At 42.7% G+C, this 17,222-nt stretch overlaps 1 protein-coding gene across 1 annotated transcript in view; it reads right to left on the bottom strand.

Annotated features, from left to right (window-relative positions):
• SNTA1 (syntrophin alpha 1) overlaps positions 1-16,056 on the bottom strand; it is a 54,028-nt gene extending 37,972 nt beyond the window's left edge. Inside the window, exons 1-2 of the mRNA XM_063455739.1 lie at positions 15,723-16,056; positions 10,604-10,789 (exon numbers count right to left, since the gene is read on the bottom strand). Coding sequence (XP_063311809.1) covers positions 10,604-10,789; positions 15,723-15,978 — 442 coding nt within the window. The 5' untranslated portion in view covers positions 15,979-16,056. The remainder of the gene's footprint in view (positions 1-10,603; positions 10,790-15,722) is intronic.
• Positions 16,057-17,222: the final 1,166 nt, after the last annotated feature.

The raw sequence follows: 17,222 nt of genomic DNA, 5'->3' as shown, positions 1-17,222 counted from the left end.
TAACCCCCCTCTCTGTCACTAGTCACCTCCCCCTGTTACTGTCACCCCTCCCTCTGTCACTAATCACCCCCTCCCTCTGCCACTGGTCACCACCTCCCTCTGTCACTGGTCACCCCCTCCCTCTGTCACTAGTCACCCCCTCCCTCACTGCCACTAGTCACCCCCTCCCTCACTGCCACTAGTCACCCCTCCCTCTGTCACTAGTCAACCCCTCCCTCCGTCACTGTGTCACTAATCACTCCCTCCCTGTGTCACTGTGTCACCCCCACCCTCCCTCTGTCACTGTGTCATTAGTCACCCCTCCCCCTGTCACTGTCACCCCCACTCTGTCACTGTCACCCCCCTGTCACTGTCACCCCCCCTGTCACTGTCACCCCCCCTGTCACTGTCACCCCCTCTGTCACTGTCACCCCCTCTGTCACTGTCACCCCCCCTCTGTCACTGTCACCCCTCCCTCTGTCACTGTCACCCCCTGTCACTGTCACCCCCCCTGTCACTGTCACCCCCCCTGTCACTGTCACCCCCCCCGTCACTGTCACCCCCCCCTGTCACTAGTCACTCCCCCGTCACTAGTCACCCCCCCTGTCACTAGTCACCCCCCCTCTGTCACTAGTCACCCCCCGTCACTAGTCACCCCTCCCTCTGTCACTAGTCACCCCCCTCTGTCACCCCCCTGTGTCACTGTCACCCCCCTGTCACTGTCACCACCCCCCTGTCACTAGTCACCCCCCCCTGTCACTAGTCACCCCCCCGTCACTGTCACCCCCTGTCACTGTCACCCCCGTCACTAGTCACCCCCCCCCTCTGTCACTAGTCATCCCCCCTCTGTCACTAGTCACCCCCTCCCTCTGTCACTGGTCACCCTCCCTCTGTCACTGTCACCCCCCCCCCTCTGTCACTAGTCACCTCCCCCTGTCACTGTCACCCCTCCCTCTGTCACTAATCACCCCCTCCTTCTGTCACTGGTCACCACCTCCCTCTGTCACTGGTCACCCCCTCCCTCTGTCACTAGTCACTCCTCCCTCCCTCACTGCCACTAGTCACCCCCTCCCTCACTGCCACTAGTCACCCCCTCCCTCACTGCCACTAGTCACCCCCTCCCTCACTGCCACTAGTCACCCCTCCCTCTGTCACTAGTCAACCCCTCCCTCCGTCACTGTGTCACTAATCACTCCCTCCCTGTGTCACTCCCACCCTCCCTCTGTCACTGTGTCATTAGTCACCCCTCCCTCTGTCACCCCCTCCCTCCCTCTGTCATTGTGTCACCCCCTCCCTCTGTGATTAGTCACCCCTCTCTCTCTGTCACTAGTCACCCCCTCTCTCTGTCATTAGTCACCCCTTCCCTCCCTCACTCTGTCCTTAGTCACCCCCTCCCTCCGTCACTAGTCACCCCATCCCTCCCTCTGTCACTAGTCACCCCTCCCTCTGTCACTGTGTCACCCCCTCCCTCCCTTACTCTGTCACTAGTCATCCCCTCCCTCACTCTGTCACTAGTCACCCCCTCACTCTAGTGACAGTGAGGGAGGGGGGGGTGACTAGTGATAGAGGGAGGGAGGGGGTGACTAGGGACAGAGGGAGGGTGTGTCTAGTGACAGTCACCCTCTGTCACTAGTCAACCCTTTCCTCCATTACTCTGTCACTAGTCACCCCCTCACTCACTCTGTCACTAGTCACCCCCTCACTCTGTCACTAGTCACCCCCTCACTCACTCTGTCACTAGTCATCCCTTCCCTCCCTCACTCTGTCAGTAGTCACCCCCTCCCTCACTCTGTCAGTAGTCACCCCCTCACTCTAGTGACAGAGTGAGTGAGGGGATGACTGGTGACAGAGTGAGGGAGGGAGGTGGTGACTAGTGACAGAGTAAGGGGGACAGTCACCCCCTCCCTCACTCTGTCACTAGTCACCCCCTCCCTCCCTGACTCTGCCTCCAGGTACCCCCTCACTCTGCCACCTGTCACCCTCTCCCTCACACACTCTGTCACCTGTCACATATGCATTCACACTGACACTATATACAAAAAAGCACATGTAGTCATCCAGACATGCACAAGTGCATTCACACGGACTCAAATACAAACATGCATTAATACACAGGTCTTCACAATATACACATCCAAAGGAATGCTGTATTATATGAGAGTTGTATTTAAAGGGACACTAGTCACCGAGACGACTTCAGCTCAATGAAGTGGTCTGGGTGCCAGGTCCCTCAGGTTTTAACCCTTCAGATGTAAACATAGCAGTTTCAGAGAAACTGCTATGTTTACGTAGCAGGGTTAATCAAACCTCTAGTGGGTGTCATCCTGACGTGCAGAACGTCTATAGGAAAGCATTGAGAAATGCTTTCCTATGGACTGTTTGAAAGCGCGCTTGCCGCGCATGCGCATTTTGCTTCACTCGTGAGCTGACGTCGGCGGGGGGGGGGGGGGGGGGGGGGGAGGTCACCAGCGCCGAGGGGGCCCGGTGCTGGATAAAGGTAAGCTGCTGAAGGGGTTTTAACCCCTTCAGCGCAACGGGAGGGGGACCCTGAGGGTGGGAGCACCCTTAGGGCACTATAGTGTCAGGAAAACAAAGCGGTTTTCCTGACACTATAGTGATCCTTTAACATTTATTTAAGGCACATATATTTGTGCATTCAAAGGGCCTGGGATCTAATTTTGCCCGGGGGCCCCAAAGGCTCTCAGTCCGCCCCTGATGCTATGTTCGTCCCTTTCTACAAAGAGCAGAAAAGATCGTCGAATATAGGTTAGTCCCACTCAAAACAGACTGAAGTAAGCTCGGGCTGATTGTTGATAGTTGCCTTTACAGATGCATGTGGAGTTTATTAATACATGTGATTTAACACTTATTTAGGGAGATTTATAAAACGTTGCAAAAATTGCCATGGAAACGAAGAGAATAAGCATGAATATTTTATTGGGGATTCCATCACTTTTATATATACATATGCATCGCTATTCTGGCCGTGACACTCGACAATCTCATCCATTGACTTGCTTCTAGCTGATCTATTAAACGTTTCCTATGTCAACCAGTTCACTGAATGAAAATGAGAAAATAGGAAGCATTTCAATGCGGAATGCAGCTCAGAACTCATTGTTCCTGGGCAGTGATCCATAATTCCCCTTACTGACCCCAGAGTCAATGTCCCTTTAAGAAACAGTCTCCACAATTCAGTATTTACTGCTCTCTGAAACTGTATACAGCGGGGAAGAGTGACGATGGTTTGGATCCAAGTTTATAAGCAAGTGCTAGGTGTCAAGAAGCATTCCAAGTTGGCACAAGTAAAAATATGTGCAATACATAAAAAATGAAAGAAGAAATGGGTCATACTAATAAACCAGCCCAGAATGTTCTCTCAGATCTGTCTGTTCATGGAATCAGAGCCTTTCTTAGTCAAACACTGTCGGGCTCCTTTATTCTATCCCTGGTATGATCTCAAATATTGTCACATATCCCGGACAGGGAGATGCCACCTTGACCATGGTTTCCCAGTCCTTCGTACATTCCAGAGTCTACCATAAAGTAAAAAATAATGTTGACCAGCCGTATGTACAGTTCACCTGCTAACACAAGAAAACCAGTAAATTAAAGGAAATCTCTCCTTATCTTCTCATACCTCCTAACATCGGGAGATCAGGATGGGTGGGCATGACTGAGAGGAGGTGTCCCCAGTGACATGACCAAGTGTTTGTGCACAGTGGAAGCACGTTTAATGATGCACTCACTGCCTGAGGACAGTTCCCCTAACATCATCGGATGCGAGACACCAGGGAACTAAATGAGGATGACTAGACCGGCCCCCAAAATCATGGCTGTTAGGATGCTTATTTTTTTATTATTATTGAAAATAAAACATCTAGTAGAATATAATTTATGTGTGTATTATTTTACAGTGAATATATATGTTAATTAATATTTCAGAATATCGCCTAATGTTAAATTGCCATGTTAACGTCTCAGAAGCACCGCTTATCATTTAAGACCATGTATGATATGAAGGTCTGAAACAATTCCAGATTGCATTTTTGAGATGTCCTCTACTTGCTCACAGTTTCAGTATTTGTGAACCCAAAAGATGATCTTACCAGCATGGTTTTTGGTGAGAAGAGGTGTGCTCTGACCAGAAAGGATTATCGCTGGCCGTCTTCAAGGCACAAGGGTAAGACAAGAGATGAAACTTAGATGAAGGGGGAATCCCAACATTGGGCCAATTGATATGACTGGGAGCCCGAGAACACCATCTTAAGTGATTTTTCAACACTATCTAAATAGGACTGATAGTAGGAGAGGGCTGCGGACACTATGGCTGGGATTGTTATCACTGGAGGTGCTGAGAGCACTATCTGGCTGGAACTTTTATGACTGCACTTTAGGCATGAGTAATGTGATTCTGGGTTACAGGCAAATTATGGGGTACAAGTGATGTGATTGGTGGGATTGAGGGTGATTGGATTATGGGAATGGGTATGATGAGATTGGTTAATGTAACTGGGGCTGTTTGTGATGATGTCATAGAGATGAGGTAATGTAATTGGGTGATGATGGCATGAAGATAGGTAATGTTATAGGGGTTTGGTGCAATGGAATTATAGGGATGGAGTAATGTGATACGGGCTGGGTGTGATGGTGTTTTGAGGCTAGGGTAATGTCACTGGGATTAGGGGATGAGGTAATGTGATTGGTACAAAGGTTGATACCATTATAGACATGGGTTAACGTTATTATGGGCGATGGAATTATAGGAATAAAGTAATGTGATTTGGGCTGGGTTTCATGGCCATAAATGTACCTATGGTAGGTGGGACCAGGGGTGGAAATGTATTTTGGCTCCCTCCCCTAAATTGTCAAAAAAAAAATGTACAAAATTGGGGGAGTTACCTTTGCACACCTCGAGCCCCTTGTTAGGGAAATGATATGCATATACTGACATTCATACATTTATATACCCATTCTGTTTCACACATACTTACTTTTATATACACACATACATTCATAAAAGCACACAGCCTCATACACATACAGAGACTCACACACACGCATACACAAGCATTCATAATATACACACACAAACACATACTTGTGTACATACACATAGATTCATATACACACATTCTACATAACCACACATTCTGCCCCTCCCTTCTTCCCAAACTGCAGTGTTTTACTTTTGCTCCATAAACAATACTGTATAGAATAAACTCAGCAATGCTATAGAATGTTATGTCAGTGTCAAACTTTTCGGAGTCACTTTCTGGTTTGGCCAGAACTGGTGACATTCCTTGCTAATGTTTTTTGATTTGTTGACTGTATTTTGATTTTTTTTTTTTTTTTTAGCTTTATCTCACTTATGAAGCCAAAATCGATATTCTAGATGTTTCTAATTTACTTTACGGCGTCTGAGGTTGTGTCCACATAACATTCTGTGACACAGCCTACACTGCAAATAAATGGAAGTTGTCAGTCTGTGACACAGCCTACACTGCAAATAAATGGAAGTTGTTTTGCGTACTGTGAGGAGGGACCAATAACACAGCTGATGCAGCAGAATGCTGTCTAGAATGTTGCTGTCTGGAATGTTGGGTCAAGAAACCAGAAAATAGCTGGATCAACGAACGCTGGGCAGCTGAAGTTACGGCAGGTGAACAAAAACCATGAACACTGGTTAAGGCTAAGCCAGAACAGATGGGCAGGAGCCCATAACTAAGCAATGCAGCATGGGAGGCTCAGAATATAAATAGGCTGCTGGGGTGTGAAGGCCCACCATGGCAGTAAGGAAGCTGCATACAAATTCTAGAAACTTCATGATATTCACAGAAGCTTCTTAAATATGCTGAAATAATGAATGAATGCCAGCACTCAGGGGATATAATGAGCTGGTGATTATGACAACAGCATTGCTTGACACAGATGCATATTGCAGTGACAAGTTTGACACTAACAGGCATCATTAAAAGAGGACACTCACTTCTCTGACAGTGACATTTCCTCGTTCCCTGACCCAAGTCAGCACTATTGACGGGGAAATAAATAACGTAGTGGTGGTAAGTAAAAAAAAAAACTAGCAACACTCTTACTCTGCTGCAAGGAGTTTAGATAGTAAGCTCTTCAACTGTTCCAGTACATCAATAATGTTTTGTTAGATTTTAGTGTTTGTTTTGTTTACCTTTGTACTGCACTTTGGAATATGTTGGCATCCCAATTATATAATACCCTCAACATTAACAAGCTGTACTCAGAAATATGCAGAAAAAGGATATATCTCTGCCAAGATTATATTAACTACATTTTCCCAAGAGATAAGTATGTAACAAAGAAATAATAAAGGAAATGCTCATCAAATGAACAACTTAATAATGTATAAGAACGTTTAACATTTAACGTTTAACATTTTCAAATTGGAAGGAACACACACACAGAAACATTTGCAATTTAGCACAAGGATGGCCAAAAGGTAGACCCCAGATGTTCTAGAACACCAGGACAGCGATGATACACTGCAAACTTTAAAACATCGTGGAAGCCTGTCATTATATTATGGTGCGGAATCAATCTCAGGAGAGGGGCTGCTTAATCACATAGATTTCATTTTTGGTTCAGGTAAGATTAGAGGGCGGAACACTTAGGTAATATGAACTGTTTCCCTGCTCTGTGTCTTTTCTCTGTGTGATGCTGTGTAATATCCCAGTGTATTCATGTTGCATTCCTCCCACATATCCCTCCCAGCATGTTCGGAATGTACAGAGCTCCCCTTAGCAGCTGTGAGGGTCTCGTCACAGTCAGCAGGAATTTCTAACTACAGTTCAACAGCAAGGAGAGTTAACTTTCCGCTAAATAACAAGATCCCATAACCTCACAAGTGTATCCTAACATTGTGGGGTTTATTCACTAAACACTGGGTTTTAGTGAATTGCAATCTGTATTGCAAAATGAAAGGATTACTCTAACCATTATAATCTCTACAGATACTGTGTGCCTGTGTGTCTTAGAAGCTCTGCTTTATACCCACCTGCTCCTTACACCGTATCCTGTTGCTCTATAAAACTCCTAGTTGTAGTTGCTCAAACAGTTTCTTGTAGTCAGACCATTAACTTGTGGTCTATATAAGAACTGCCAAACTCAGGCCTCCAAGACTAGAAACAAACCAGGTTTTCAGAAAAAAATATTTGGTACATTAGTAGATCCACTCCATTAAAAAGGGCACTCTAAACACCATAACAACTACAGATCAGTGGCAGTGCCAGTAGCCTATGACCGCAATCCTATTATTTGTTGCAAAACTGTTTTGGAGCAGTTTGGCAAAAATAATGACTCCAGCACCCATAGTTTACCTTCTCTCTAGCTGCTTTAAAGTATAACTATAGGGGCAGGAACACAAACATTTATTCCTGACCCTATAGTGCTAAACCCACCATTTAGATGGCTTGCCCCCCATAAGTCCCCTATAAAAGTTTAAAACTCACCTTATTTCAAGCGCCATGTGGGTCCGCTCCCTTTGTGACATCATCAAAATGGCAGATTGTTTTAGCCAATCCAATGCTAAAATCGGCACGGGGCAGGGACAAATGCTGTTTTGGCCAATCAGGACCTCCTCATTGAGATGCATTGAATCAATGCATCTCTATGAGGAAAAGTCTGCGTCCCCATGCAGAGCGTGGGGACGCTGAACGGCAGGTCTGCTTACTGTGCAGCCCTGAGCCAGGAAGCTCCTCCAGTGGCCATCTGAGGAGTGGCCACTTGGAGGTGTCTCTAGGGGCAATGTATACACTGCCTTTTCTCTGAAAAGGCAGTGTTTGCATGAAAATGCCTGAAGGGAGCGATTATACTCAACAGAACAACTACATTAAGCTGTAGTTGTTCTGGTGACTATAGTGTCCCTTTAACCCCTTAAGGACACATGACATGTGTGACATGTCATGATTCTCTTTTATTCCAGAAGTTTGATCTTTAAGTGGTTAATAATGCGGGATTTCCACTTGAAATATACATTACCAATTTCAATTTTGTCCATTTTGGGAGGTAATTATAGGTTGAGAGCTAAGGGGGTAAGTTAGGACACAGCTCTCAGCCTACAAAGTCTGGCTGGCATCATGGTAAATGAAGAAGGCTTTATATCCAAACGCGTATGCTGTTTATACTTTCACAATTGTGTTTATTTTTTATTATTTAGGGTTACTAAATGGTGGCTTCTTTTGATGCATTTGTTTTATAGATATACCCATTACCACCTATTCTATAGTACTCCTTTGTTTTATTATTTGTTGTTTTTTTTAACTATCGGTATTTACTATTTGTACAAATAAATAATCTATTTTTGTGGAACTCCATACCATCGTGTACCTGACCTCTTCAATTGGATCCAGTAGCCATATTTGGCACCCCTGAGCCTTGAAGACAGAGCCTGGCACGGTTCTGGACCATAATCAAGAATTTAACATGCGTTTGTATACATTTATTTAATTCTATTTTCTGACACTTGTTTGGTGTTTGTATATATTTTATGTTTTGATTAGTGCAAAGCCAAACCATTAGGGCTACAAACCTTTCATATATATATATATATATATATTCACCTAACTCCTCCGTATTATAAAATTCTAATGATTCCTTTTGCTTCTCGCGATCATGTATTTTATTGTTTCATATATTGCTCCCTACATTCATTTCAATGTGCCATGTACCATCTCCAACAAAATCGCCCCATGACTTTATATAGCCCACAACTGTAAATTATCCTCCTAATCTAAATAATTCTCCTCTGCCAACACTCCTATTGCTCCAGCTAAATCTCTCTATACTTCTTATTGGCCCATATATGTCATGCAAGATATTTACTGATACAGTTTATTTGTTAGTAAGTGTCTGATCTTAGATCCCGTTAGAATTCTTTACAATCATCCTATTCCTCCATATAATCCCTCAATATTAGGCCGATATTGATTTTTTAGAGCCGATACCGATATCGATAATCTGTGAACTTTCAGGCCGATAGCCGATAACTTGCCGATATTCTGTACATTTACCATTTTGAAAAAATAAACTAATTCTAAAGGTAAATGCACAAAATATACATGTGTGTGTGTAGTGGATGCAGTGTGTATTTGTGTAGTGTGTGTGTATATAATGAATGCAGAGTGTGTTTGTGTAGTGTGTATAGTGAATGCAGTGAGTGTTTGTGTAGTGTGGGTATAGTGAATGCAGTGTGTATGTTTGTGTAGTGTGGGTATAGTGAATGCAGTGTGTATGTTTGTGTAGTGTGGGTTTAGTGAATGCAGTGTGTGTTTGTGTAGTGTGGGTATAGTGAATGCAGTGTGTGTTTGTGTAGTGTGGGTATAGTGAATGAAGTGTGTGTGTTTGTGTAGTGTGGGTATAGTGGGTATAGTGAATGCAGTGTGTGTGTGTTTGTGTAGTGTGGGTATAGTAAATGCAGTGTGTGTGTGTTTGTGTAGTGTGGGTATAGTGAATGCAGTGTGTGTGAGTGTTTGTGTAGTGTGGGTATAGTGAATGCAGTTTGTGTAGTGTGGGTATAGTGAATGCAGTTTGTGTAGTGTGGGTATAGTGAATGCAGTGTGTGTGTGTGTTTGTGTAGTGTGGGTATAGTGAATGCAGTGTGTGTGTGTTTGTGTAGTGTGGGTATAGTGAATGCAGTGTTTGTGTAGTGTGGGTAAAGTGAATGCAGTGTGTGTGTAGTGTGTGTATATAATGCAGTGTGTGTGTAGAGATGTAATTTGTGTAAAATGGGGGTGGCATTTTTTTATTTTAATAATTTTTGTAAAATATTTAAATGTATTTTTTTGTGTTTTTTTTAGTCCCCCTTCCCTGCTTCTTAGCAGGGAGGGGGGATATAGTATTCCCTGGTGTCCGGTGGCTTATTAAGTACTGTGGGGGGCCAGCAGCAAGCGGTTACTTACCTGCCCTTCAGCTCCCTGAGTAAATCTCGCGGCCATTAGTGCCGCACGGAGCATTGCCATGGTAACCCGTGGCAACGCTCTGCGGCCGCGGGACTCGCAAGATTTGACATGGGAGATGAAGGGAGCTGCTGGGAAGGTAAGTAACCACTTGCTGCTGGCCCCCCAGGACCGCCGGGTCCTAGGAGGTATTATCGGTATCTCTATTGGCCGATACCGATATTGCCGAAAATACCGAATATTGGCCGATAATATCGGTAAAACAGATAATCGGTCGATCCCTACTCAATATTACCCTGTATGTTGAGTAGCTCCCTATATATCCTTTTCAGAACCATCTTTAAAAAAAATGGGAATAATGGCTACATACCTTTAGTATACCCATGACAGTGCATTTCACAAAGGTGCAGCACATGACAAATTCTTACAAACAGCATTTCAAACATCTTTTACAGACACAGCCCACGTTGATGTTGAAAACTGGCACATATAACGTTAACTAATCAACCATCTCAACACTGCTGAGTATTACGATGTAAAAGACAATCAGGACAACAAAAACATTTGATATATTCCTTTGCCTCTTATCAATCAACACATCTCAATGTATTATTTCATAAAATTCTCTCTAGCACAGTTCACACCAAAATCCATTGTGTTGTTCTATCAGATATCACCAACATGGCAGGACTTACCTTCAAGCACCACTTCCTTGCCAGTCTTCTTGAGAGCCTGTACGGCATCGTCGTGGGTAGCCTCTGAGAGGTCAACTCCATTCACAGACAGGATGGCATCACCCACATACAGAGCTCCGGTCAAATCTGCAGCCAAGCCCTTGAAAATCTTTGATATGAGGATAGGCATCTTGTTCTCTCTGCCCCCTATTAAACAGAATGGAGAAAATGACAATTAAACGTTGCTTCACAATATGTCATATACAAGAATGTTATTATATACACTCTGTCAACGATGAGTAAATGAAACACAGGCTTCATAAGTAACAAAACAAAATACCTACATTGTGTAGGTGGCATGCCTACATTGTGCTAACCCTTGCCTCTTTTCCCCTGAATTGTACTTGGGCACAAGTGAATTTGGTAACTAGGGGAATGCTAAAACAGACCCATTTACAAAATTGTCAGTTAACTGACAGCAGCTGTAATATAGCTGCTAACAGTTTATTTACCAGATCCAATCGCCAAATCTGAAAAGGAGAACAACATCCGGTGAGCTGAACTACATATCCCATAAACCCATTCTTTACAGTGGATTGTTGATTACTAGAACGAGAGGCTCCTAACATGTAAAGCCTCTGACGTTTATTGTCAGTGTTTCAGTGTTAACTAAGAACTTCCATCAGGATCTATATATGTGTATATAACATACATGATCCAAAGCAATCACACACTCACTAAACACCAACTTCAAAGCTCACAAAATTCAATAGTATTTTTAAAAACAGCTGACAGGCAAAAAATAATGGGAATGCAGTTACGGGAAATATGTTCACATGTCGCATAAGCCCACCACAACGCCAATGTACCCCATTTTTAGCAGGTCCTATCCTTACGAGATTAACTCACTAAATTGGGAAATCCTTCATCCAGTGGTACTCTCCACAGGATATTCTCCACCCCTTCCGATGACGCAAGACTTTATTATTATTTATAAAGCGCCAACAAATTCCTTAGTGCTGTACAATAGTTGGACAAACAGACATGTTTGGGTGGACAGGAACAGAGGGTGTTAAGTGCCCTGCTAAAATGAACTTACATTCTAGAGGGAGTGGAGTAAAGTGGCACAAGAGGTAAGGGTAGGATGTATTTAATGTACAGAAAAAAGTAGGTTACTACAATAGTTTATAGTGAAGGGTTAGTTTATTGGATGACAAAGTTGCAGGAGAGGAAGCATTCTGAGTTATTAAGGTGCGGGAAGGGAAAGCTATTAAGAGTTTAACTGATATGTTTTCCTGAAAAGTTAGGTTTTATGCTAGTGCCACAAAGCCAATGCTGGCACAGTCCCTTCATTGTGCCACCCATGTCCTCCCCTCTGCCTCTCCTCTCTTTATCAAGCGGGAGTGATATTAGCAGAGGAAGATCAAACAGAAGGAGTACTTGGCCTCGGCACTGCACAGTATCGGCATTTATATAGCGCCAACTTATACTGCAGCGCTTTACAATTTAACAATGAAACAATTACAAAATGTTACAGGAGCAACAGGTTGATGAGGACCCTGCCCGAAAGAGGAGGTAAGGTGAGTTTTAGCGATTTTTATTTTTTGGGTGGGTGGTCCTGGCTAAGAAAGATTTCTCCAACCAAAACCCGTATTTTCTTAAAACACTGCTTTTTGGTTGTAGCAACCCTTTAATAACAAAAGTGGAAAATTACAGTGGAACAAACACATAGCAAAAGTACCAAAACAGCATCAGTCACAAATGCATCAAATCTTTAAAAAAAAGTTTTGGTCATTAAGGGGTTAAGTGTGCAACTACAAATCTTTGGAAATGTTTTAATATACTTTGGGGTTTAATTACTATGCAGTACTGTAAGATGACAGCAGGCATGAAAAGATCTACTAAGGAAAAATGTACAAGCCCGCTGATGTCTTTTTTGTTGTTTTTTTCCATCTTGACTATTTCGACAAAATTTTGCAAGTTGTTTGTTGACTCACTGTCACTCAATGGTTAGGAAATAAAAAAGGCTTCGGTCTCAGGAGGGACTGACCCATTTAGAAGGACAGCAACAGGTCCCAGCTAAATTTGACATACAAGCTTGTACTATTTTGGGATTACACATTCAATGAGAAAATGCAGCTGAGCGCAGTATGCACAAATCTAACAATGGTATTTCTGGCATAAATTCTCTTTCTTAGAGAATTCCAAAGTAGAAATACGTACAGTCGAATTCAAAGACAGTGGTGCTGCCATACCCGAGGTTAAAATGTGCTAAAATTCTTTGATCCAATGCTGGTGTTTAATTTCTCAATGACCTTGGATGTCATATTGCCTATTTTCTGAGGCGCATACTAATGATATAACATTAAATCAGAGGAATGTTTGGGGCTGTAAGCTGTTACCTCCAACCAAAACAAAACTAATTTTAAAAAAAACGAGACAAAGATGAATAAAGTTGCAAATTAACTATATTCACAGTGTGTTGCGTGTGTAGGCCTCTAAGGCCTAAAGGGAGTTAAAAGGTCACTGTAACTGGGCCCCTGGAAACATTCAGCTCAATATTGTGCACGCATTCAGTTAAAGGGTTAACCGAACTTTACAAATTAGCTTTGAGTTTCAAAACAAACAAATTCAGAAACCAAAATCACAACATGCCCCATTTTAAGGGTGCCCTTAAATGCTGCATACTCCCTTGTGCTAGAGGGGGAGGAGGGGGAGACACTGAGAGGGAGGGTGTGTTTTGGAGACTTGAGAGACCAGTTTTAGATGCCCAAATGCCACACCTCCCAGGTTACCCAATATCACAGAGTGGGACATTCCCTGCCAATGGGATAGTGAATCTATTTTCATGGCCCATAGTAGGCTCACTTTCACAGGGAAAGTCAGTGTCCTATCTGTGTCCTGTGCTGCATGTCCTGTGCTTCAAGTATCTGGCACTTGTCACAGTAACTACCACCGACTGTGTCACTGTCTGTCCTAGCTCCACAGCCTCTCCTTTTAGAGCCATTGTATCTGTAGTGATAATGATTTATACTTGCTGCTAGTCTAACTGTCCCTCTCAGACCACTGTGGCCCTGGACTTGTCACCTACAGAGTTGCGGTATGAAAGTTGTCACAAAGACAGAAAACAATGTCAATCAAAGAAAGCTCACTGAGTTTTTAGGTCACAATAAGCAAACAAACAAACAAACAAACAAACAAAAAAGCACCAGATTCCACTAAGGGGCAAGTTTTTCCCCAAAACTCTTCCCAGTGGGATCAGTGCTGCCTGATAAGACAGCAACTTTGTGATTCTAACTGCAAAGTACACTTGTGTCATTGTACAGGAATGTTGTGTTACTGATTAAAGATTCATTATGTTCAGCTATCCAAGCTATACATATATCTGTATTTTACCAAGATGTGCAACTTTAGTTTGCCATCAAATCTTCGTGTAATTATATGTGTGTATTTATAAGTATAAGTAAGCATCTGTTTGTTTATCATGTGATTTTTGTTATACAATGCCAATATGTTCCACGCACTATACACAGGAGGAAATATACACATCTGTGATACGTTGAAACAGGCAGATGGTGTAAAAAGTCCTCCTCTCTGTCTAGAGTTTGCGTATGAAGCATCAGTGTATCTGTGTGTCAGAATATGGGAAGAATGTATTTTATATTTGTATCAGTCTGTGTTCTGCATAAATGTTTATATGTATAAATACATGTATAGAAAGTTTGTTTCGTCATGTATTAGTGGATGTGCTAGGTTGGGTTTATCAGTTGTATCAGCGTAGGGGTACATGTGTCTCTCTTACATCATAGTGTCTGTGTGCACACCTGTATATGTGTCAAACATTGCGTGTACAATACAAGATGTGTGTACATGGTAGTATATGCTTTACTGGTTTGCGTTCAGTGGTACATGTGTGTTCTATATTTCTGTATACATATATATATATATATATATATATATATATAGAAATGGTATAGATTGGGCACTCACCCTTAAATGGCTGTGACTGATTCTTGCCTTTGGTGCTACCGGCGTCCAAAATATATAATCAAGTTCTCCGAGTGCTCCGATTATTTTTTGATTTTATATATATATATATATATATATATATATATATAATCAGTTATGTTATCAATATATCATGATCCCAGTGTATTCACAGTCACATTTAACTACATAAATCCTTTAGATTGCATATAACAAACACATTTTCTAAATTATATGCATGTCTTGCATAATTTATATAGAAATGGTTAACCTCATTCATGCAACATGGCCCTGTGAAGAGAAATGTATAAAAGATTAAGTCTATTAACCTTTCACCTGTAACCTTTGCTTGTAAAATATTGTATAAACGTAAAGGTCTGGAAATAGTGAGGGGTCAGATAGTTATCACAATAGATATCTGCATATAGACACAGAGATTCATTAGTCCCATTGAGTTATCAAATATCACACAGTATGTAATGTATGTATAAAGTAATGAGTTGCAGGTAGTTATCAAATTTACAATTTATATATATACTGTGTGTGTATGTGTATGTATAGGTATATAAGTGGGTGTGTATATATACACGCACACTGTATATATAGTTTATAATATTTGATAACTACCTGTAACTGCAACACACCTACATACACGCACGCACACACACACACACACAACATAGGATAGTAATTAAGGATTTATCACAATGTCACACAGTATACACACGCACATATAGTAGCACTGAGTTACATAGATGTATTATCTTACACTCTCACACAGTATACACACACACACAAACACCCACACTCACACACATATAGTAGTGCTGAGTTACATAGATGTATTATAATACCACACAGTATATATATATATATATATAAACACACATGTAGTTTTGAGTTACACAGATTATAATACCACACAGTATATATATATATATAAACATACATATAGTAGTACTGAGTAACATAGATTTATTAAGATACCACACAGTATACACACACACACACACAAACAAACATATAGTAGTGCTGAGTTACATAGATGTATTATAATACCACACAGTATATAAACACACACACACATATGGTAGTACTGAGTTACACAGTCTATATACAGTATACACACAGGGCAGTATTACTGACACCTTACCCTTGATGCTGACCCCCAGGCCCCCTGCCTCCTGTTTGACCACCCGGATTGTCCTCCTCTGGTTGATGATAGCCTCCGGGACGCTCCCCTCTGAGTCCCCGCCATTCACTGCTTTCTCCTCGGGTGCCCCTGGCTCCGGCTCCGGGGTGAAGCTGAGAGTTTCCTCCCCCAGCAGTACCAGCACTCTGAGCCAGCGTTCCCCGGACCCCCGCAGCTCCAGCAGCCCGCTCCGCTGAGCCCTGCCCGGGGCAGCCATGGTCAGTGTGCCCGGAGTGGGTCTGGGAGAGGGAGGACGGCAGCAGGGAGACCTCCCCGGTCTGGGAGGGGGGAGACCAGCAAGCCCTCCCCGGTATGTGGCAGCACATGGCTGGGACCGCCCTGCTGCCCTCCCATGCCCATAGCCCAGCATTCCACACTCAGCATGGCATCGGAGCCCACACCCAGGCTGGCACAGTGTATCCATCCATGTCAATACCAGCCTGCACTCATCACACCCGTCACATGGCACTGCCAGTCTGTATGACAAGTATTATTCACATTAATTCACATCCATCACATGGGCAATGCCAGTCTGTATGACAAGTACTCAACTCATACATTAATACCGATTACATAGGCACTGCCAGTCTGTATGATAAGTACTCAACTCATACATTAATACCGATTACATAGGCACTGCCAGTCTGTATGATAAGTACTCAACTCATACATTAATACCCATTACATGGGCACTACCAGTCTGTATGACAAGTACTCACCTCATACATTAATACCCATTACATGGGCACTACCAGTCTGTATGCCTAGTACTATTCTCATTCATTCACACCCATCACATGGCACTGCCAGTCTGTATGCCAAGTACTATTCACATCCAACACACCATCACATAGACACTGCCAGCCTGTATGCCAAGTATTTATTTCATTCATATACACCCATCCAACATAATGACATCTCCACCTGATGCCACCTTTTCCACATACTGCCACCTTCTATGCCCATACTGCCATTAGTCATAGATGTAGTAATCCCTCCATCTCCATGGTTTTAATTAATTTCCCTATAAGAAAACCAATTTAATGCTGACATTTACTAAAACAACAGATATTTACCCTGCTGCACATATATTGTAGTTCAGCTTTGGCACACCTAGGCTGATAGTCTTGGTACATGTACATTTGGGGTTTTCAAAAATAACCATTGTTGTTTCATTTATTTATTTAGCTTTATGCAGCTTTATTTATAGATCATGCCCCTGAAGTCTCACTGCTCAATTCTCTGCCATTTAGGAGTTAAATCACTTTGTTTATGCAGTCCTAGTCACACCTCATGTGACTTACACAGCCTTTCTAAACACTTCCTGTAAAGAACCATGTAATGTTTACACTTCCTTTATTGCAAATTATGTTTAATTTAGAATTTCTAATCTCCTGCTCTGTTATCAGCTTGCTAGAACCTGTAGGAGCCTCCTGTGTGTGATTAAGGGGAAACTATAGC

Source organism: Pelobates fuscus, chromosome 5, assembly GCF_036172605.1.
Source record: "Pelobates fuscus isolate aPelFus1 chromosome 5, aPelFus1.pri, whole genome shotgun sequence".
NCBI classification, from domain to species: domain Eukaryota; kingdom Metazoa; phylum Chordata; class Amphibia; order Anura; family Pelobatidae; genus Pelobates; species Pelobates fuscus.
Note: the sequence above shows the minus strand (reverse complement) of the source record. Positions and strands in the feature narration are given on the sequence as shown.